The 23762-nt window shown below is 41.4% G+C and overlaps 1 protein-coding gene, 1 long non-coding RNA gene and 1 pseudogene across 4 annotated transcripts in view; all 3 read left to right on the top strand.

Moving 5' to 3' along the window:
* The window catches only part of LOC102549242 (uncharacterized), a 1084685-nt gene that overhangs the window by 252513 nt on the left and 808410 nt on the right, over positions 1 to 23762 (top strand). The gene's annotated exons all lie outside the window — the stretch shown is intronic.
* On the top strand, positions 368 to 21255 carry Zfp494 (zinc finger protein 494). Of its 2 annotated transcripts, XM_087556289.1 has the most exons (4): positions 368 to 877; positions 3831 to 4321; positions 19006 to 19159; positions 19243 to 21255. In XM_087556289.1, exons 2-4 carry the CDS (start codon positions 3926 to 3928, stop codon positions 20181 to 20183), a joined length of 1491 nt encoding a protein of 496 aa, XP_087412415.1. In that variant the 5' UTR covers positions 368 to 877; positions 3831 to 3925; the 3' UTR covers positions 20184 to 21255.
* Vom1r-ps97 (vomeronasal 1 receptor pseudogene 97) lies at positions 21906 to 22856 on the top strand (annotated as a pseudogene).

Below are 23762 nucleotides of genomic sequence, written 5' to 3'. Positions count from 1 at the left end.
ATTATTTGGCTGCATTGATATTCTTTTTTGTTGATGAAATTCTGGATTTTAATAAGTCACAGAAACATTGTTCATAAGAAGCATCCATATGAAAATAGTTTTCATGAGATTACAAAACACTTAAAGCTGAGAACCAGGGAGTGTTGACTTTAGTTAGTAGTTTCTCCGGTGTGCCTCTGAGTGGATGCGTTTTTGTGTGCGTAAGTACATGTGCACACCACGCATGCGCGAGCCAGCACATTTAAATGTGCGTTTATGCATTGTGCCGTGTGTTACGTGGGGGAGGGCATGCACAGGGGCATGCACGTGTTGCACGTGCGCGCGCGCGTTCTTTTGTGTGTGTGTGTGCGCGCGCGCGTGCGCGTGCGTGTGTGTGTGTGTGTGTGTGTGTGTGTGTGTGTGTGTGTGTGTGTGTGATGGACAGTTATATGTGTTTCCCACTCGTACACTAAAATGAATTAAATATTAAAAGATTAAAACATGGCTAGCCATCTGTATGGCTCAGAAACCTGGGTATAGTGGGCCTACAGTTAGCCAGCTGCCCAAGAGTGACCATTTCACCTGCCTGTCTAGAAACCAGTCCATCAGGACCCCTTGTATGGGGCAAAAGGAGGCTAGGTGGGATGCCATATCCAGACCAATCAGGAAAAGCAAAAGGCAGCTACAATCCTTATACATCACTGTAGCCCCCGCTCACCAAGACCCAGAAGTTTCTGGAAAACGCCTAAGAAGGCTTTTGCACACGCACCGGCAACTCTCCTCAGTAAGACTCCGAAATTTCTGGAAGACGCCTCATTTGCATTGGCAGCAGCACCCCTCGCTAAGATCCCGAAGTTTCTGGAAAACAGCCTACGCGGCTTCTTCAGCTCCGGCCCAGGTATGTAACAGTCCCGAAGGGACAAAGGGCTGAGGGTGGTCCAAAGCACTTCCAGTGAGGTACTTAGTCTTGATGTCATTCCATGAATTTCCCCAGAACCTACCCTAAGTTCAGGAGTGGACAAGAGAAATAGACATACAGAGTTAAGAAAAAATGAATTTATCATGTTGCTCTGGGATGAACAGCCACCATCCCTGTGGGGTTTTTTATCTGAACTTCCTTGGTCTTGGCGTTCTAGGATTTTGCTTGTGCTTACCAAGGCATGTGCTAACAGCTTTCTTCAGTTTTCACCACAGTATTTGGTTAAAGTTCATAGAAATGAGGCATTGTGTGGTAAGTGCCAGATGCAGCCTGCACTCTGCCTACGGTCAATGCTGGGTATGAGCATGGTAGTTTATAATCCTTTCCTGAGTCTTTTCTCCGGCTTAATGTCCATTGCTAATTGTGTGAGAGAAGTAGGAATTCTCGGAATCCCTCTGGGCCTGCACTGAGTGTTGTGTTGGTTTCAGCAACTGATTCTAAAGACTCAAATGTAGCACTCCTATCCTCCACCCCTACGCTGATCTCTCGTGCTCAGCGTGTTGTGGTCTTATCCGTAAATGTTTTACTAGTTAACATTAGTCAGACAGAAAAAGTTTGATTCCAAAGTGAGTACTTTAAGCTTGGAAAAACGGTGCGTTTAAGCTGTGGGTCGTGTTTTTGTTTGTTTTCACGTTAGAACTTTAAAAGTGAAATATCCTTTGTGGTAAATTGATCAAACAAAAATATGAGCATACGGATTTGAGAAAAGTGCAAGAAAAAATAATAGAAAATCTGCCTTGCAAACTGGTAATACAGACAGAGTTCCATAATCCTGGACAATTTGTGCTGGACTTATTGCCTGTGCACACCTCCCTGCTGGATGGATAAGCAGTTTTACCTTAGAGCATGGCCCTTCCTGAGCTGATTGATTTACACTGGTGTTTTACATCATTCTGCTCTTTTAAAAATATCTGACAGAGCAGAGACTGTAGATCAGCTTGCCTAACATTCCATAATCCCTGGGTTTCATATCATACCACATCATCCCTGGTGCCCCTCTTACCTGCAGTCTCAGCATTTGGGAGGTAGATACCCAAGTATCAGAAGTTTGAGGTCATCATTGACTGCGTATGGAGTTCAAGGAAAGCCTGAGATATAAGAGATGTGACTGAAAGATTCCTTTTTCCTCAAGGATTAGAAGTCTATATAAACAAATGTTGATTTTTTTTCAATTCCCATCTTTCCAGTGTCATGTTTTGTGTTGTTTCAGGTAGGTAAATATTAATTCTAATCACTAAATAAACAAGAAGTTAGCAGGAAGAAAATAGTTACACTCAGGGCATATGGTATTTCCCCCCCATTAATTTATTTACTCATCTTACATCCTGATCAATGCTCCCCACTCCCCACAACACACACAGGCCCTCCTACCTGCACCTGTTCTCTGAGAGGGTGGGATTTTTTCCCCTAGGCATGTGTTTTTTTATGCTCATGGAAACAACTATTTTCATATGGATGCTTCTTCTGATCAAGGTTACTTTAACTTCTTAAAATTCAGAAATTCACCAACAGGAAATAGCAGTTCAGCAAATGATGAATTTTTACATTGAATTCAAATATTGGTATGCCTTGTCGCTAATGGATTCCCAGAATTTGCCTTTCTAACCCAAACAGGTGACATTGTTTTCTTCTCATGAAAGCTGCAACTTGTGGTTTCAACATTCAGATTGTTCAGTATTGTAGTCTAAGGAACTTTAGACCTCCGAATTTTTCATCCCTGAGTTGCTATTCCTCTTTGGGCTGATGGTATTTAAAATTCTGACTTTGTACAGAGGTTCAGCACTCTTTGAAATAAGGCTACAGTCTGAAGTATTACAGGTTAATCTCTCAGCTCTTGAGTTTCATGGCCCATAATTCAACCTAAATATTAGAATGTTTGGAAAAAGCCAGTAGCAATGGCATACCCCTGTAATCCCAGCATACAGGAGATAGAAGCAGGCAGATCTCTGTGAGTTCCAGACCACCCTGGTCTACATGGGGAGTTCTAGGACAGCCAACATTAGAGGGACACTTTCTCACAAAAACCAGAACCAAAACCTAAAAGAAAATGATTCTTGTGAAAGAAACCCAGCACTGGGGAGGTAAAAGCACTAAGATTGGAGTTTAAAGGCATTTTCAACTGCTTACTGAATTTATGATAAGATTAGGCTACAAGATACCCTTTTGCAAAAACAAGGAAACAGACACACACACACACACACACACACACACACACACACACACACACACACACACACTCTGGAACAGACAGACAAGCAGAAAAGGAAAGAACAAATAATCACAAAACATTTTAATTCCACCCAGACTACAGTAGTTACATCGTGTCTGCCAACCATCATATATTTCTGACAAATAAAATACAAGTCTAGCTCTGCTTACCAAGATGAGCCCTGTTCAGCCTCTGTCTTTGTTGTGATTCAGACACATTCAGGAGAGCCTCTTGCCTTTGTCTCATTACACTTCCAAGTGTTTGACCTTCCTCACTGAAGCATCTGGGACCCGAAACTCTGAAAATGATGAAAATTTAACAGTTTTGGAATGAACCATATGTGAGAGCACAGGATCAGAAGTCATGGGAGATAAATGCCAATCTTGATATTCCCTTCCAGTGTGGTACTCTCCTTTTTGACCACAGTGACATACCATGCTTGCTTAGGATATGTTCACCTCACAGGGAAGCTTCAAGCATTGTATTAGAGCTACTGAGCTGAGACTGAGTTAGAATTCCAGCTGTGGTTCATTCAGCAGAAAAGGTGTCTTTTGATATTTTCTCTGATGCAGTGATGCAAGTAGCAGTTAACTAGTAAACTAACTGTGACAGAAATTTCCGCTGTGTCTTTACTTACGTGTCTCTTTCCTTTTTACTTTATAGCTTTTACACATACACCGATTGCTGAAATAGGGCCTCAACTCAAAAGACAAATACCAAATTGCCACAGTTGAAATTTTCTGAGGATTCTCATCACAATGGCTTCACAGTTCAGAGAAACCTTTATGCCCAAGTCATCGTCAAATGACCTTGAATTAGACAATGCAGAGTTTATTCCAACTCATGCTTCTGCTGTGCAATGGGGAGAAAACATCTCTCACTTACCAAGTGTTCAGTTCAACATTTCCCCAAATAACAATGGCTCCTTGGCAAAGCAGGAGCTGAAAACACTATGGGAGATGTTTACCTCCTGGCTACAGCCAGAAAAGCAGAGCAAGGAGCAGATGATTTCTCAACTGGTCTTGGAGCAGTTTCACCTCACTGGACACTGCAAGGACAAGTTTGCCTTGACAGAGAAGTGGAAATCCTGTGGCAGAAACATGGGGAGATTCATGCAGGGTCTGACTGATGAGTGCTTGAAGCCTCCTGCTATGGTGAGTACCTGGGGTAAGAGATTGCTATGTGGGGAGAAAAGACAATCATTTGTAATGGGGAAAAAGTACTGAGAAATTGCTGTAGTTTTGTTATTAGGGAGATTGTTTTTCCCCCTCCAAAACCATTGCATGCTTGAATTTACAATACTATAAATTAGCATGAATAAATCAGAAAGGAGCCAATCAAATGTTTGGAGATTCTAATTAAATATGATATATAGACCTAGTGACAGAGAGACTGGGAGGTCGATATTTGGGCAAGAATCTAAGGGTTTTAAAGGAAATACCTTCTGTCTGGAGGATGGCTTAGTCAAGGAGATACTCATTTTGTAATCATGAGAACTGTGCTGGGACCTCAGCTCACCTCTAAACATCCGGATTTTAGCACTAGTCTCTGATGCTGTTGTGCCATGAAACGTTTGTGAACCCCAAAAGAATACCAAGGAGCCTAATCCAATGCAATTATATTAGGGTCTCTTTATTCAAGCTCAAGCTTGGACAACCCACCAACCCTAATACAGCAGGAAAATACAACACTGAGTTTAGTTTTAGGCAAGCATTTACAGAGGCAAGAAAGAGGTATCTATCCTGGTACACATATGATTGAAGGGCCACTGTGGTCTTTAACATAATTGGCTGATGCTGGGAACTAAACCATAAACTTAACTTCTGTTTTCCTCCTGATTGGTGGTTATTAGAAAGTGAAGTATCAGGGGCTGCTTGTAACCTGGATGTGCAGATTTGTAGGAGAATAACATGGAAACCAGTGCTAGACACAGGTTTTGTTGGGGAGTAACCTGGAAACTGGTAGAAACACGTCCTGTTGTGGGGTAGCCTGTAAACTGGTGCTAGGTACAGGCCTGTTGGTTAACTTGAGTACAATCTTAGGTCAGGTTCTCTAAAATGGAGTCTGAACCCAAAAGATTTGCTCTCTCAATCCCTGTACATAAAGGGCAGAATTTGGGGACTGAAGTGACTACTTTGTTTTCCAAATTGGTTAATAAATGTAAGATACCCTGTCCGGAAAACTGAGGTTGCAAATAGGATTCTGATGTTGAAATGCTGCTTTCACATCCATACACAAGAGGGACACAGTTGTAAGCAATGCCTTGATGAATACTGGTGCTTCAGTGCAAATTTTCAAGCCTTGAAAAAAGGTAAATGTAAATACATTGGATCTTCTTCCAGGGTCTAGATTTGCATATGGTGGAACATTTTTCAATTTTAATTTGGGGAGGCAGGGGTCCCAAATTAGTGCTTTCTTGTTAAGAATATCTGTGGTCAAGAATACTTGTCTAGGGCTAATATTCAACGGAAGGGATAAAAAATATATACACATTTAAATAAAGTCCCATACTCACATTGTAAAAGGTCATTGCTATGCATATGCATTTTAGTTTTGATTTCAGTTCTTTTTCTCTAGGTATGGAAGTTATAGGTATGGAATCCCCCCCCCCCCACATACACTGTTTGTTAGAGTTCTTTTACTCTATAAACGAGTTCTCATTTCAGTTTGTTTTATTCTTTGTTGAACGCTCCTGAACTTTATTTTAAATTCAAAATTTCATGACTGAAACTGAATTCCAAGTAAACTACTGCCACAATATCCAGTCCTGTTCCTAAGGTCAGAAGCAGTGTGCTTCTTCTTGTGCCAGCAGTGGTTAAGTGTAGGCTTGTTTCAGACAGGTGTGAGTCTTGTTAAAGACTTAATAATAAATAAACTATGGCTCCCTCAAATTAAAGCTTTCTTGGCAAGAACATCTTTGAACAAAGGTAGTTGTCTAGGGCTTGTATTTAATGGAAGGGACAAAAAATATAGGTATTAGAAATAGAGCCCACTCAGAAAAGTGAAGTGACAGATAGGGAGGGGCCACTGACAGACTAATGGCTAGAGATGGGAGATGGGAAAGTCTTAGCTACTTTAGAATGAATATGGAGCAACATGAGGTTTCTAGATAGAAAGCAACATTTGCCTGTATGATACTAAGAGATCAAAGGGGCATCCACTGCACAAAATATGTAGAGATCCTGAGGATTCAGGCAGAAAATGCTAATCACATATAGTTAATCCCACTGAATAAATGAGAGTAAAGACCATCACCCGAATTGTTGGTTGAATTAAACAGGTTTCATTTTCTTTCACACAGGGCCATCTCTATTAAGTGGGCTTTGAGAAAATAGCAATGAAGAGACAGGGTTTATATGGCTTAAAATGCTGAAAGGCCAGAGGGTTTCAGAGATTTGGGTGCTTTATGTTTATGTAGGAATTAGACTGAACCTTTCAAAATGTATCTTACCAGGGTGGAGGTCAGGATAGACTTGAGAATGAAAATGGAAGGCCCTGGGGTTCCAAGTCGGAAAGTAATGATTGTCTGTCTGAGGCCAAGACACCAAAGTGGTGTGTACTGCAGAGTATATGTCGAAATCCTGTTACTCAAGACTGAAAATTACAATCACGATAGTTAAGTTCACGGAATGTAGGAGAATAAAAGCAATCACACATTTTTTTTAAATTTTTTTAACTTGAGTATTTCTTATTTACATTTCCAGTGTTATTCCCTTTCCCGGTTTACGGGCCAACATCCCCCTAATCCCTCCCCCTCCCCTTCTTTATGCATGTTCCCCTCCCCATCCTCCCCCCATTGCCGCCCTCCCCGCAACAATCTAGTTCACTGGGGGTTCAGTCTTAGCAGGACCCAGGGCTTCCCCTTCCACTGGTGCTCTTACTAGGATATTCATTGCTACCTATGAGGTCAGAGTCCAGGGTCAGTCCATGTATAGTCTTTAGGTAGTGGCTTAGTCCCTGGAAGCTCTGGTTGCTTGGCATTGTTGTTCATAAGGGGTCTCGAGCCCCTTCAAGCTCTTCCAGTTCTTTCTCTGATTCCTTCAACGGGGGTCCTATTCTCAGTTCAGTGGTTTGCTGTTGGCATTCGCCTCTGTATTTGCTGTATTCAGGCTGTGTCTCTCAGGAGCGATCTACATCCGGCTCCTGTCGGCCTGCACTTCTTTGCTTCATCCACCTTGTCTAATTGGATGGCTGTATATGTATGGGCCACATGTGGGGCAGGCTCTGAATGGGTGTTCCTTCTGCCTCTGTTTTAATCTTTGCCTCTCTATTCTCTGCCAAGGGTATTCTTGTTCCCCTTTTAAAGAAGGAGTGAGGCATTCACATTTTGATCATCCGTCTTGAGTTTCATGTGTTCTAGGCATCTAGGATAATTCAAGCATTTGGGCTAATAGCCACTTATCAATGAGTGCATACCATATGTGTTTTTCTGTGATTGGGTTAGCTCACTCAGGATGATATTTTCCAGTTCCAACCATTTGCCTATGAATTTCATAAAGTCATTGTTTTTGATAGCTGAGTAATATTCCATTGTGTAGATGTACCACATTTTCTGTATCCATTCCTCTGTTGAAGGGCATCTGGGTTCTTTCCAGCTTCTGGCTATTATAAATAAGGCTGCGATGAACATAGTGGAGCACGTGTCTTTTTTATATGTTGGGGCATCTTTTGGGTATATGCCCAAGAGAGGTATAGCTGGATCCTCAGGCAGTTCAATGTCCAATTTTCTGAGGAACCTCCAGACTGATTTCCAGAATGGTTGTACCAGTCTGCAATCCCACCAACAATGGAGGAGTGTTCCTCTTTCTCCGCATCCTCGCCAGCATCTGCTGTCACCTGAGTTTTTGATCTTAGCCATTCTCACTGGTGTGAGGTGAAATCTCAGGGTTGTTTTGATTTGCATTTCCCTTATGACTAAAGATGTTGAACATTTCTTTAGGTGTTTCTCAGCCATTCGGCATTCCTCAGCTGTGAATTCTTTGTTTAGCTCTGAACCCCATTATTAATAGGGTTATTTGTCTCCCTGTGGTCAAACTTCTTGAGTTCTTTGTATATTTTGGATATAAGGCCTCTATCTGTTGTAGGATTGGTAAAGATCTTTTCCCAATCTGTTGGTTGCCATTTTGTCCTAACCACAGTGTCCTTTGCCTTACAGAAGCTTTGCAGTTTTATGAGATCCCATTTGTCCGTTCTTGATCTTAGAGCATAAGCCATTGGTGTTTTGTTCAGGAAATTTTTTCCAGTGCCCATGTGTTCCAGAAGCTGCCCTAGTTTTTCTTCTATTAGTTTGTGTGTATCTGGTTTGATGTGGAGGTCCTTGATCCACTTGGACTTAAGCTTTGTACAGGGTGATAAGCATGGATCGATCTGCATTCTTCTACATGTTGACCTCCAGTTGAACCAGCACCATTTGCTGAAAATGCTATCTTTTTTCCATTGGATGGTTTTGGCTCCTTTGTCAAAAATCAAGTGCCCATAGGTGTGTGGGTTCATTTCTGGGTCTTCAGTTCTGTTCCATTGGTCTATCTGTCTGTCTCTGTACCAATAACAAGCAGTTTTTATCACTATTGCTCTGTAATACTGCTTGAGTTCAGGGATAGTGATTCCCCCTGTAGTCCTTTTCTTGTTGAGGATAGTTTTAGCTATCCTGGGTTTTTTGTTATTCCAGATGAATTTGCAAATTGTTCTGTCTAACTCTTTTAAGAAATGGATTGGTATTTTGATGGGGATTGCATTGAATCTGTAGATCGCTTTTGGTAAAATGGCCATTTTTATTATATTAATCCTGCCAATCCATGAGCATGGGAGATCTTTCCATCTTCTGAGGTCTTCTTCAATTTCTTTCTTCAGAGTCTTGAAGTTCTTATTGTACACATCTTTTACTTGCTTGGCTGAAGTCACACCAAGGTACTTTATATTATTTGGGTCTATTATGAAGGGTGTCATTTCCCTAATTTCTTTCTCGGCTTGTTTCTCTTTTGTGTAGAGGAAGGCTACTGATTTATTTGAGTTAATTTTATACCCAGCCACTTTGCTGAAGTTGTCAATCAGCTTTAGTAGTTCTCTGGTGGAACTTTTGGGATCACTTAAATATACTATCATATCATCTGCAAAAAGTGATATTTTGACTTCTTCTTTTCCGATCTGTATCCCCTTGACCTCCTTTTGTTGTCTGATTGCTCTGGCTAGAACTTCAAGAACTATATTGAATAAGTAGGGAGAGAGTGGGCAACCTTGTCTAGTCCCTGATTTTAGTGGGATTGCTTCAAGTTTCTCTCCATTTAGTTTAATGTTAGCAACTGGTTTGCTGTATATGGCTTTTACTATGTTTAGGTATGGGCCTTGAATTCCTATTCTTTCCAGGACTTTTATCATGAAGGGGTGTTGAATTTTGTCAAATGCTTTCTCAGCCTCTAATGAAATGATCATGTGGTTTTGTTCTTTCAGTTTGTTTATATACTGGATCACGTTGATGGTTTTCCGTATATTAAACCGTCCCTGCATGCCTGGGATGAAGCCTACTTGATCATGGTGGATGATTGTTTTGATGTGCTCTTGGATTCGGTTTGCCAGAATTTTATTGAGTATTTTTGCATCGATATTCATAGAGGAAATTGGTCTGAAGTTCTCTTTCTTTGTTGGGTCTTTGTGTGGTTTATATAAGAGTAATTGTGGCTTCATAGAAGGAATTTGATAGTGCTCCATCTGTTTCAATTTTGTGGAATAGTTTGGATAATATTGGTATGAGGTCTTCTATGAAGGTCTGATAGAATTCTGCACTAAACCTGTCTGGACCTGGACTCTTTTTGGTTGGGAGACCTTTAATGACTGCTTCTATTTCCTTAGGAGTTATGGGGTTGTTTAACTGGTTTATCTGTTCCTGATTTAACTTTGGTACCTGGTATCTGTCTAGGAAATTGTCCATTTCCTGCAGATTTTCAAGTTTTACTGAATATAGGCTTTTATAGTAAGATCTGATGATTTTTTGAGTTTCCTCTGAATCTGTAGTTATGTCTCCCTTTTCATTTCTGATTTTGTTAATTTGGACACACTCTCTGTGTCCTCTCGGTAGTCTGGCTAAGGGTTTATCTATCTTGATTTTCTCAAAGAACCAACTTTTGGTTCTGTTGATTCTTTCTATGGTCCTTTTTGTTTCTACTTGGTTGATTTCAGCTCTGAGTTTGATTATTTCCTGCCTTCTACTCCTCCTGGGTGTATTTGCTTCTTTTTGTTCTAGAGCTTTTAGGTGTGCTGTCAAGCTGCTGACATATGCTCTTTCCTGTTTCTTTCTGCAGACACTCAGCGCTATGAGTTTTCCTCTTTTTTTTTTATTAACTTGAGTATTTTTTATATACATTTCAAGTGTTATTCCCTTTCCCGGTTTCCGGGCAAACATCCCCCTCCCCCCTCCCCTTCCTTATGGGTGTTCCCCTCCCAACCCTCCCCCCATTGCCGCCCTCCCCCCATAGTCTAGTTCACTGGGGGTTCAGACTTATCAGGACCCAGGGCTTCCCCTTCCACTGGTGCTCTTACTAGGATATTCATTGCTACCTATGGGGTCAGAGTCCAGGGTCAGCCCATGTATAGTATTTAGGTAGTGGCTTAGTACCTGGAAGCTCTGGTTGCTTGGCATTGTTGTACTTTTGGGGTCTCGAGCCCCTTCAAGCTCTTCCAGTTCTTTCTCTGATTCCTTCAACGGGGGACTTATTCTCAGTTCAGTGGTTTGCTGCTGGCATTCGCCTCTGTATTTGCTGTATTCTGGCTGTGTCTCTCAGGAGCGATCTACATCCGGCTCCTGTCGGTCTGCACTTCTTTGCTTCATCCATCTTGTCTAATTGGGTGGCTGTATATGTATGGGCCACATGTGGGGCAGGCTCTGAATGGGTGTTCCTTCAGTCTCTGTTTTAATCTTTGCCTCTCCCTTCCCTGCCAAGGGTATTCTTTTCCCTCATTTAAAGAAGGAGTGAAGCATTCACATTTTGATCATCCGTCTTGAGTTTCGTTTGTTCTAGGGATCTAGGGTAATTCAAGCATTTGGGCTAATAGCCACTTATCAATGAGTGCATACCATGTATGTCTTTCTGTGATTGGGTTAGCTCACTCAGGATGATATTTTCCAGTTCCAAGCATTTGCCTACTAATTTCATAAAGTCGTTGTTTTTGATAGCTGAGTAATATTCCATTGTGTAGATGTACCACATTATCTGTATCCATTCCTCTGTTGAAGGGCATCTGGGTTCTTTCCAGTTTCTGGCTATTATAAATAAGGCTGCGATGAACATAGTGGAGCACGTGTCTCTTTTATATGTTGAGGCATCTTTTGGGTATATGCCCAAGAGAGGTATAGCTGGATCCTCAGGCAGTTCAATGTCCAATTTTCTGAGGAACCTCCAGACTGATTTCCAGAATGGTTTTACCAGTCTGCAATCCCACCAACAATGGAGGAGTGTTCCTCTTTCTCCACATCCTCGCCAGCATCTGCTGTCACCTGAGTCTTTGATCTTAGCCATTCTCACTGGTGTGAGGTGAAATCTCAGGGTTGTTTTGATTTGCATTTCCCTTATGACTAAAGATGTTGAACATTTCTTTAGGTGTTTCTCAGCCATTCGGCATTCCTCAGCTGTGAATTCTTTGTTTAGCTCTGAACCCCATTTTTTAATAGGGTTATTTGTTTCCCTGCGGTCTAACTTCTTGAGTTCTTTGTATATTTTGGATATAAGGCCTCTATCTGTTGTAGGATTGGTAAAGATCTTTTCCCAATCTGTTGGTTGCCGTTTTGTCCTAACCACAGTGTCCTTTGCCTTACAGAAACTTTGCAGTTTTTTGAGATCCCATTTGTCGATTCTTGATCTTAGAGCATAAGCCATTGGTGTTTTGTTCAGGAAATTTTTTCCAGTGCCCATGTGTTCCAGATGCTTCCTTAGTTTTTCTTCTATTAGTTTGAGTGTGTCTGGTTTGATGTGGAGGTCCTTGATCCACTTGGACTTAAGCTTTGTACAGGGTGATAAGCATGGATCGATCTGCATTCTTCTACATGTTGCCCTCCAGTTGAACCAGCACCATTTGCTGAAAATGCTATCTTTTTTCCATTGGATGGTTTTGGCTCCTTTGTCAAAAATCAAGTGACCATAGGTGTGTGGGTTCATTTCTGGGTCTTCAATTCTATTCCATTGGTCTATCTGTCTGTCTCAATACCAATACCATGCAGTTTTTATCACTATTGCTCTGTAATACTGCTTGAGTTCAGGGATAGTGATTCCCCCTGAAGTCCTTTTATTGTTGAGGATAGCTTTAGCTCTCCTGGGTTTTTTGTTATTCCAGATGAATTTGCAAATTGTTCTGTCTAACTCTTTGAAGAATTGGATTGGTATTTTGATGGGGATTGCATTGAATCTGTAGATTGCTTTTGGTAAAATGGCCATTTTTACTATATTAATCCTGCCAATCCATGAGCATGGGAGATCTTTCCATCTTCTGAGGTCTTCTTCAATTTCTTTCCTCAGTGTCTTGAAGTTCTTATTGTACAGATCTTTTACTTGCTTGGTTAAAGTCACACCGAGGTACTTTATATTATTTGGGTGTATTATGAAGGGTGTTGTTTCCCTAATTTCTTTCTCGGCTTGTTTCTCTTTTGTATAGAGGAAGGCAACTGATTTATTTGAGTTAATTTTATACCCAGCCACTTTTCTGAAGTTGTTTATCAGCTTTAGTAGTTCTCTGGTGGAACTTTTGGGATCACTTAAATATACTATCATGTCATCTGCAAATAGTGATATTTTGACTTCTTCTTTTCCGATCTGTATCCCCTTGATCTCCTTTTGTTGTCTGATTGCTCTGGCTAGAACTTCAAGAACTATATTGAATAAGTAGGGAGAGAGTGGGCAGCCTTGTCTAGTCCCTGATTTTAGTGGGATTGCTTCAAGTTTCTCTCCATTTAGTTTAATGTTAGCAACTGGTTTGCTGTATTTGGCTTTTACTATGTTTAGGTATGGGCCTTGAATTCCTATTCTTTCCAGGACTTTTATCATGAAGGGGTGTTGAATTTTGTCAAATGCTTTCTCAGCATCTAATGAAATGATCATGTGGTTCTGTTCTTTCAGTTTGTTTATATAATGGATCACGTTGATGGTTTTCCGTATATTAAACCATCCCTGCATGCCTGGGATGAAGCCTACTTGATCATGGTGGATGATTGTTTTGATGTGCTCTTGAATTCGGTTTGCCAGAATTTTATTGAGTATTTTTGCGTTGATATTCATAAGGGAAATTGGTCTGAAGTTCTCTTTCTTTGTTGTGTCTTTGTGTGGTTTAGGTATAAGAGTAATTGTGGCTTCGTAGAAGGAATTCTTTAGGGCTCCATCTGTTTCAATTTTGTGGAATAGTTTGGATAATATTGGTATGAGGTCTTCTATGAAGGTTTGATAGAATTCTGCACTAAACCCGTCTGGACCTGGGCTCTTTTTGGTTGGGAGACCTTTAATGACTGCTTCTATTTCCTTAGGAGTTATGGGGTTGTTTAACTGGTTTATCTGTTCCTGATTTAACCTCGATACCTGGTATCTGTCTAGGAAATTGTCCATTTCCTGAAGATTTTCAAATTTTGTTGAATATAGGTTTTTATAGTAAGATCTGATGATTTTTTGAATTTCCTCCGAATCTGTAGTTATGTCTCCCTTTTCATTTCTGATTTTGTTAATTTGGACACACTCTCTGTGTCCTCTCGTTAGTCTGGCTAAGGGTTTATCTATCTTGTTGATTTTCTCAAAGAACCAACTTTTGGTTCTGTTGATTCTTTCTATGGTCCTTTTTGTTTCTACTTGGTTGATTTCAGCTCTGAGTTTGATTATTTCCTGCCTTCTACTCCTCCTGGGTGTATTTGCTTCTCTTTGTTGTAGAGCTTTTAGGTGTGCTGTCAAGGTGCTGACATATGCTCTTTCCTGTTTCTTTTTGCAGGCACTCAGCGCTATGAGTTTTCCTCTTAGCACAGCTTTCATTGTGTCCCATAAGTTTGGGTATGTTGTATCTTCATTTTCATTAAATTCTAAAAAGTTTTTAATTTCTTTCTTTATTTCTTCCTTGACCAGGTTATCATTGAGTAGAGCATTGTTCAATTTCCACGTATATGTGGGCATTCTTCCCTTATTGTTATTGAAGACCAATTTTAGGCCGTGGTGGTCCGATAGCACGCATGGGATTATTTCTATCTTTCTGTACCTGTTGAGGCCCGTTTTTTGACCAATTATATGGTCAATTTTGGAGAAAGTACCATGAGGAGCTGAGAAGAAGGTATATCCTTTTGCTTTAGGATAGAATGTTCTATAAATATCTGTTAAGTCCATTTGGCTCATGACTTCTCTTAGTCTGTCGACATCACTGTTTAATTTCTGTTTCCATGATCTGTCCATTGATGAGAGTGGGGTGTTGAAATCTCCCACTATTATTGTGTGAGGTGCAATGTGTGTTTTGAGCTTTGGTAAGGTTTCTTTTACGTATGTAGGTGCCCTTATATTTGGGGCATAGATATTTAGGATTGAGAGTTCATCTTGGTGGATTTTTCCTTTGATGAATATGAAGTGTCCTTCCTTATCTTTTTTGATGCCTTTTAGTTAAAAATTGATTTTATTTGATATTAGAATGGCTACTCCAGCTTCCTTCTTCTGATCATTTGCTTGGAAAGTTGTTTTCTAACCTTTCAGTCTGAGGTAGTGTCTGTCTTCGTCTCTGAGGTGTGCTTCCTGTAGGCAGCAGAATGCGGGGTCCTCGTTGCGTATCCAGTTTGTTAATCTATGTCTTTTTATTGGGGAGTTGAGTCCACTGATGTTGAGAGACATTAAGGAATAGTGATTATTGCTTCCTGTTATATTCATATTTGGATATGAGTTTATGTTTGTGTACTTTTCTTCTCTCAGTTTTGTTGCCAAGACGATTAGTTTCTTGCTTTTTCTAGGGTGTAGCTTGCCTCCTTATGTTGGGCTTTACCATTTATTATCCTTTGTAGTGCTGGATTTGTAGAAAGATATTGTGTAAATTTGGTTTTGTCATGGAATATCTTGATTTCTCCATCTATGTTAATTGAGAGTTTTGCAGGATACAGTAACCTGGGCTGGCATTTCTGTTCTCTTAGGGTCTGTATGACATCTGTCCAGGATCTTCTGGCTTTCATAGTTTCTGACGAAAAGTCTGGTGTGATTCTGATAGGTCTGCCTTTATATGTTACTTGACCTTTTTCCCTTACTGCTTTTAATATTCTTTTTTTACTTTGTGCATTTGGTGTTTTGACTATTATGTGACGGGAGGAGTTTGTTTTCTGGTCCAATCTGTTTGGAGTTCTGTAGACTTCTTGTATGCTTATGGGTATCTCTTTTTTTAGGTTAGGGAAGTTTTCTTCTATGATTTTGTTGAAGATATTTACTGGTCCTTTGAGCTGGGAGTCTTCACTCTCTTCTATACCTATTATCCTTAGGTTTGATCTCCTCATTGAGTCCTGGATTTTCTGTATGTTTTGGACCAGTAGCTTTTTCTGCTTTACATTATCTTTGACAGTTGAGTCGAGGATTTCTATGGAATCTTCTGCTCCAGAGATTCTCTCTTCTATCTCTTGTCTTCTGTTGGTGAAGCTTGTATCTACGGCTCCTTGTCTCTTCTTTTGGTTTTCTATATCCAGGGTTGTTTCCATGTGTTCTTTCTTGATTGCTTCTATTTCCATTTTTAATTCCTTCAACTGTTTGATTGTGTTTTCCTGGAATTCTTTCAGGGATTTTTGTGTCTCCTCTCTATGGGTTTCTACCTGTTTATTTATGTTTTCCTGGAATTCTTTCAGGGATTTTTGTGATTCCTCTCTGTAGGCTTCTACTTGTTTATTTATGTTTTCCTGTGTTTCTCTAAGGGTGTTCTTCACGTCTTTCTTGAAGTCCTCCAGCATCATGATCAAATATGATTTTGAAACTAGATCTTGCTTTTCTGGTGTGTTTGGATATTTAGTGTTTGCTTTGGTGGGAGAATTGGGCTCCGATGATGCCATGTAGTCTTGGTTTCTGTTGCTTGGATTCCTGCGTTTGCCTCTCGCCATCAGATTATCTCTCGTGTTACTTTGTTCGTCTATTTCTGACAGTGGCTAGACTGTCCTATAAGCCTGTGTGTCAGGGGTGCTGTAGACCTGTTTTCCTTCAGCCAGTTATCGGAACAGAGTGTTCTGCTTTCGGGTGTGTAGTTTTTCCTATCTACAGATCTTCAGCTGTTCCTGTGGGCCTGTGTCCTGAGTTCACTAGGCAGGTCGCTTGGAGTAGGAAGGTTTGTCCTACCTGTGGTCCCGAGGCTCAAGTTTGCTTGTGGGGTGTTGCTTACAAGCTCTCCACTGTGGTAAATACCAGGAAGATCTGCGCTGCCCTTTCCGGGAGCTTCCGTGCACCCGGGTTCCAGATGGCGTTTGGTGTTTTCCTCTGGTGTCAGAGATGTGGGCAGAGTGCAGTCTCTTCTGGTTTCCCAGGGGTGTCTGCCTCTGTGAAGGTTTAGCTCTCCCTCCCATGGGATTTGGGTGCAGAGAACTGTTTATCTGGTCGGTCCCTTTAGATTCCTGCGGTGTCTCAGAGGCAGTGGACCTGCTGCTCCTGGGCCCTCCTCTAAGGGAACCCAGAGGCCGTATACAGTTTCCTCTTGGGCCAGGGATGTGGGCAGGGGTGGGCAGTGTTGGTGGTCTCTTCCGCTCTGCAGTCTCAGGAGTGCCCACCTGTCCAGGCGGTGAGGGCTCTCTCCCAAGGGGTTTGGGAGCAGAGAGCTGCTGCGGGCAGGGATCTGCGGGTTTGGGACTCCTGCTAAACACCGGAAGTGCCCGGTCCTAGAGGAATTTTGCCTCTGTGTGCCCTGAGTTCACCAGGCAGGTCTCTTGGAGCAGGAAGGTTTGTCTTACCTGTGGTCCTGAGGCTCAAGTTTGCTCGTGGGGTGTTGCTTATGAGCTCTCCAGGGCCGCAGCAACCAGGAAGATCTGCGCCGCCCTTTCTGGGAGTTTCTGTGCACCACGGTTCCAGATGGTGTTTGGTGTTTTCCTCTGGAGTCAGAGATGTGGGCCGAGTGTATACTCTTCTGGTTTCCCAGGCGTGTCTGCCTCTCTGAAGGTTTAGCTCTCCCTCCCATGGGATTTGGGTGTAGAGAACTGTTTATCTGGTCGGTCCCTTCAGGTTCCGGCGGTGTCTCAGACGCAGCGGATTTCCTGCTCCTGGGCCCTCCTGTACGGGAACCCAGAGGCCGTATACAGTTTCCACTTGGGCCAGGGATGTGGGCAGGGGTGGGCAGTGTTGGTGGTCTCTTCCGCTCTGCAGCCTCAGGAGTGCCCACCTGTCCAGGCGGTGAGGGCTCTCTCCCACGGGGTTTGGGAGCAGAGAGCTGCTGCAGGCAGGGATCCGCGGGTTTGGGACTCCCGCTCCACACATTTTTTTTGCTTGAATTAAGCAAGCCCTATTTTATGTCAGACAGGGCTATTTTTCAAAATCTGGCTTTGAGAAAAGAGTGGACCCACAGACAGTGGGGTTATATAGCTTTAAAAACTGCAAGACTAGGGGGAATCCAAGACTTGGGGACTTTTTTGTTCATATAGGAATTTGGCTGAACATTTCAAAACTTACCAGAGTGGAGGTCAGGACATGGTCAGAGTATATAGGCGTCAGAAAATGTTAAATTTCAGAAAATGTGTCAAGACATGGTCAAATTCAAGTTTTACAAAAAACCAGGAATGATTCTATTTTGACCTTGTAATAAGGTTTCTAACCTTGAGATGGAGTCAAGCTGGTCCATCATTGACCAGAGGCTAGATGTTAAGGTAGAGGCTTACATTATTTATAATAGCCAGAAAATGGAAAGAACCGAGATGCCCCTCAACAGAGGAATGGATACAGAAAATGTGGTACATCTACACAATGGAATATTACTCAGCTATCAAAAACAACGAGTCTATGAAATTCGTAGGCAAATGGTTGGAACTGGAAAATATCATCCTGAGTGAGCTAACCCAATCACAGAAAGACATACATGGTATGCACTCATTGATAAGTGGCTATTAGCCCAAATGCTTGAATTATTCTAGATCCCTAGAACAAACGAAACTCAAGACGGATGATCAAAATGTGAATGCTTCACTCCTTCTTTAAATGAGGAAAAAGAATACCCTTGGCAGGGAAGGGAGAGGCAAAGATTAAAACAGAGACTGAAGGAACACCCATTCAGAGCCTGCCCCACAGGTGGCCCATACATATACAGCCACCCAATTGGACAAGATGGATGAAGCAAAGAAGTGCAGACCGACAGGAGCCGGATGTAGATCGCTCCTGAGAGACACAGCCAGAATACAGCAAATACAGAGGCGAATGCCAGCAGCAAACCACTGAACTGAGAATAGGTCCCCCGTTGAAGGAATCAGAGAAAGAACTGGAAGAGCTTGAAGGGGCTCGAGACCCCAAAAGTACAACAATGTCAAGCAACCAGAGCTTCCAGGGACTAAGCCACTACCTAAAGACTATATATGGACTGACCCTGGACTCTGACCCCATAGGTAGCAATGAATATCCTAGTAAGAGCACCAGTGGAAGGGGAAGCCCTGGGTCCTGCTAAGACTGAACCCCCAGTGAACTAGACTATGGGGGGAGGGCGGCAATGGGGGGAGGGTTGGGAGGGGAACACCCATAAGGAAGGGGAGGGGGGAGGGGGATTTTGCCCGGAAACCGGGAAAGGGAATAACACTTGAAATGTATATAAGAAATACTCAAGTTAATAAAAAAAAAAAATTTGCTCCTCAAAAAAAAAAAAAAAAAGGTAGAGGCTTACGGTGGTCATCTGGTTTTGTTTACAGGTCCATGTTTCTATGCATGGGCAGGAAGCCCTCTTTTCTGAGAACATGCCCTTAAAAGAAGTCATCACACATTTGGAGCAACAGAAAGCAGCAGCAACCCCAACAGAAGAGAATGTAAGGGCACTCTTGGCGATCTCCACAGATATGGCAACAGGTGAGTCAGAAGGCTGGACAGAAGAGGGATGTTGTGTGGATCACTACTTGTGCACAGTTTCACTGGCTGTCTTATTTTCACAGGACATGAAAATACAGAAAACTGCCAAACTCCCTGGAATGCTGGTGTTGGAAATGGCAGTGTTAATAGTATAGGAGCCATGAGGGATTCCCTCCTCACTCTCCAGAGAGTGCAGTATCAAGAGCCGGAAGAGGGGGATGTTTTATATGAAATCCCACAGGTTGTCAGAAGAACAAGTCAAGGTACTTCGAGGTTCCAGGAAAGGTCCCTGAGAACACCTTCTTCTGAAGATGTCCTCATGGAGGCACAACCAGTTTTTCTCTCACTGACAGAACAGTCTGAGGACACTGGGGATGGTGGTGTTATTAATCTCACAAATGAGGAAGATTCCATTTTCATTATCCAGAGAGAGCAGTATTCTGAGCCTGATATGGAAGGTGTTTCTTATGGAGTGCCACAGGATTTAAGAATTGCAATGTGCGGTACCTCCAGGTCCCTGCAAGAGTCCCTATGGGCAGCTTCTTCTGAAGTAGTCCCTATGAAGGTACCAGGGTTTCTTTCCAGGGCAGAGCAGCCTACCCCTAAGCCTGTCCCTCTTTTCCAGAATTATGAGGTAAATTCTACCTTTGAGGGTTACCAGGAGAGACTCCAGAGAGACCCCAAACCATATAAATGTGAGGAATGTTCCAGAACCTTCAAATATCCCTGCAACCTCTCCATCCACCAGAAAACACACAGAAAGGAGAGACCATTTTTCTGTAAGGAATGCCAGGTAGGCTTTTATGAGGAGTCAGAACTTCAAGTTCATGAGGTCATACACAAGGCAGAGAAGCCTTTCACATGCAGTTCATGTGGAAGGGCCTTCAGATACAAGACCAACCTGCAGGCTCATGAGAGAATTCACACAGGAGAGAAGCCTTACTCCTGCTCTCTGTGCAATAGTAGCTTCCGCCAGTCATCCACATACCACCGTCACCTGAGGAAGTTCCACAAATCAGAATGAACTGTGGACCTTAGAAGTAGGGCTTCACGCAGCCCCAGTGTCTCATCTGCACATGAAGTAACATATACCTGAGAGTTAGCCAGTGAGGATGATTCACTTAACATTGAGATTGTTCCTTCCATGTGCTGTCCCGTGCCTTTGGCATGTGAAGGCAAAAATGAAGTTTTTGTCTGTTGACTAAAGTTTTCCAAGTACCTAAATACTGGCTGTTATCGGATTTCCCAGTAGTAAATAAATGTTGATGGTTCTGTTTCTCTTGTTTTATGTTTCTTGTGTGTTTGTGTGTCCAGCATGTTAGTGGGTGCCAGTGTGTGGGGCTATTGTGTCTTACCTTCCACCTTATTTGTTACAGACTTTCTTGTTTAACAATTTGTTCTCCGGGAAAGGGTAATTTGAGGAACATACCATCCTCTTGTCTTCATTCTCCAGAGTTCTTAGGAAGTTGAGCTCTGACAAATGTCTCTGCCACTGGATCTGCCTTTCAAGAATTCTTATTTTATGTGTGTGTGCTTGAGTGTATATATTTGTGTTTCCTGTTTGAAGGAGCCGTTTTGTGTCTGTGGGTCCATCAGATCTCCTGCTTTTATTTTGGTTAATTTGTTTTGACTGTTACCTGATCTACACAGAATATGACCTCACGTTGCCACTTTGATTTGCATCCCTCATTGTATTTCCTTAATTTTGGAGGATGATGTATTTCATTTCGCATAAACTTTGGACATTTCTGAGATGTTTGTAGGAAATTTATCCAAGTGTGAATCCATTCCTCATTTGTTTTATATGTTACATTTTTTTCCAAAATTAGTTTTAAATATTTTCTTTATGGTGGAGTCATGTGAGAGGTACATAATGCTTTTATGTTGGATCCGAGTTCAGCACCCAGCTCCGGCCAGTGTCTCACAAACATTTATAAATTGAACTGTAGAAGATCTCATGCCTATGGCCTCTGTTGACCCTCCTACTTACATTCAACCTCTCGCAGCAAACATAATTCAAAACAAAATAAGTCTTATCTACAATTAATCTTTATAAAATGTGAATGTTTAACTACTCAATATAAATATGATTGTCCAATATATTTTATTGTTTCTTTTGATGGAGTTTGAATTTCGGTCACATTCATGAAATGATGGCATATTCTAAAAGTCTCTCCTTGAAACAAATCATTAGTATTTAGTTAAAACTAATGAAAACAAAATTTCCTTTCCTTTCTTTTCTCTTCTTTCTTTCTTCCTTCCTTCCTTCCTTCCTTCCTTCCTTCCTTCCTCTCTTTCTTTCTTCCTTCCTTCCTTCCTTCCTTCCTTCCTCTCTTTCTTTCTTCCTTCCTTCCTTCCTTCCTTCCTTCCTTCCTCTCTCTCTCTCTCTCTCTCTCTCTCTCTCTCTCTCTCTTTCTTTCTTTCTTTCTTTTTTTTAGACCGGGTTTCTCTGAATGTAGCCTGTGTTTTCTATAAGTGAGTTGGTAGTCCAGGTTAATCTCTGATTCATTGGTCTATCTGTCTCTGCCTCTGCCTCTTGGGTGCTAGGATTGAGGCTTATGCCACTTCATCTAGTGAAAATATTAATCTTTAAGAGACATATCTATTACTTTGCGTTTAAATAATAGAGGACATCTACTTCTATAAAGAACAAAATTTTAGACATTTCTTCAGTGAAAGAGCTATATAAATCAGTGATGTAGTGGCTATTTTATTTAAACTAACTTCATGAAATAATGCACACTCAATGCATTTCTATGGTCTGTTGATCCTATTAAATTTACTTTTTTAAATAGGAATATAAATGGCTACTGCAAACGTGGCAGTGGGAATTTTCCCCTTCCCCCAGATTTCAATGGGAATGCTTCACAATTAATGCTTTTGTATGCCTTTTTCCTATTAACTGGGAAGCATTTAATGCCCAAAGACGTGATTATAGAGCAAATGACTTTTGCCAACTACTCGACTATCATCTCAAAAGGTATTCCACAGACAAGGCTAGATTTTGGATTTAAGGATTTCCTGGATGATACTGGATATAAATTGGTACTGAATAACACGAGGATGTCTGTGTATGCCGTGTGTCTACTGACTAGCTACCAGGCCATCACAATCAGCCCCAGCAACTCCAGGTGGATGAAGATGAAGCCCAGAGCCACCAAGTACATTGGTCACTCTTAATCACAGAGGTAGCTTGTACGCTGGCTTCTAAACATCTTGACTCCAGCAAGAATGTCAGGCCCCAGGTACAATAAAAATGTGACTTAACAGGATGAGTTCATTGATACTGCTCATTGCTTGCTTCTGGCAACGGGGCAACTGCACCTCATATTTCCTTACTGTGCCTCTCTTAAGGACTGTGTCTGGGACTCATGTCCTGCTCAAGTGTCTCCATGGTACATATCCTCTACAGACATGAGACAAGTAAAGTATAGCCACAGTACTAATAACTTTCTGAAAGTCTCATCTGAGGACAGAGCTGCCCAAACAATCCTCATCCAGCTGTGCACATTTGTCATCTCTTACTAATTCCCTTCTACTGTGGTTATCTTTACAACCTACTCCACATACCCAAAGCTATGGAGAGTTAAGTGTATTTCTGTTTCTAGAAATATGTTTTCCCACATTTTGCCCCTTTGGTCTCATTAGCAATAGGATGTTGAGTTCCAGCGTGTGTTTACCCTGTTGTAAAAGATAGCAACCTTCAAGTATGACACAAACCCTAGTTGTCTCTTTACTTCTAAGTATGGATAATCTTTTTATCTGTTGTAGGATACTAAGACAATAGTATGAAAACACCAAGCCTCCAGTAACTAACTTTTTCAGTGTGGAGAACTCATTAATCATTTGATCTGAGTATTTTCCTTTCAGACTTTAAAATCCTATGATGCATAATTTTTAAAATAAATTAATCTACACAAATATATACATTTATTACAGTATGCTAATCTCTACATATCAGTAAACAGTATGTAAATGTAACATAGGGAAGACATTATGTTATGCCTCAGGAAAGTGTGTTCGTTTTTATTTTATATGTATGGGTATTTTTTCCTGCATGTATGTCTATACCACATGCATAAAATACCTGAAAACATCAGAAGAGGGCGTTGGACCCTTTAGGAGTGAAGTTACTCATAGCTTTGAGCAATTATTGAGTGCTGAAAATAAACCCTGGATCTTCTAGAAAATGACTACATGCTCTCCAGCTCCAAGCTGTTGTTTTCATATGTAGACATTATAGTCCTCCAAATGTCACCATTGGTCTGAAAATGTCCTAAAAATTATGGAAATGGAGGTCACCTTAAGAAAATTAGCCTAACAAAGGCAAATGTTACCTTTTCTATTATGTGAATCAGAATAAAATAGGAATTTCTGAGATGAGGCAAAAATCTAGAGAACAGAAAATGGTAACAGGTGAGATACTGAATGGATGAATATGACAGAAGCACATAATGCACATATATGAAAATACCACATTGTAATCCCTTAGTATGTACAATTAATATACTCCTTAAATTAAAAAGTAACTAAAACCTACTACCACAGCCATGTGGCCCAGTCGGTTCATTTTACCCATGGGTCATGATCAGTAACATCCACT

The sequence above is a fragment of the Rattus norvegicus genome, chromosome 7 (assembly GCF_021556685.1).
Source record: "Rattus norvegicus strain SHRSP/BbbUtx chromosome 7, alternate assembly SHRSP_T2T, whole genome shotgun sequence".
Taxonomy (NCBI): domain Eukaryota; kingdom Metazoa; phylum Chordata; class Mammalia; order Rodentia; family Muridae; genus Rattus; species Rattus norvegicus.
This window is presented reverse-complemented; position numbering and strand designations above follow the sequence as displayed.

Coding starts and splice junctions, on each gene's coding strand:
- Zfp494 (XM_087556289.1), top strand. CDS start 3,926: ATGGCTTCACAGTTCAGAGAAACCTTTATGCCCAAGTCATCGTCAAAT. Junction 4,322..19,005: donor GCTTGAAGCCTCCTGCTATG/GTGAGTACCTGG, acceptor TTTTGTTTACAG/GTCCATGTTTCTATGCATGG. Junction 19,160..19,242: donor CTCCACAGATATGGCAACAG/GTGAGTCAGAAG, acceptor TTATTTTCACAG/GACATGAAAATACAGAAAAC.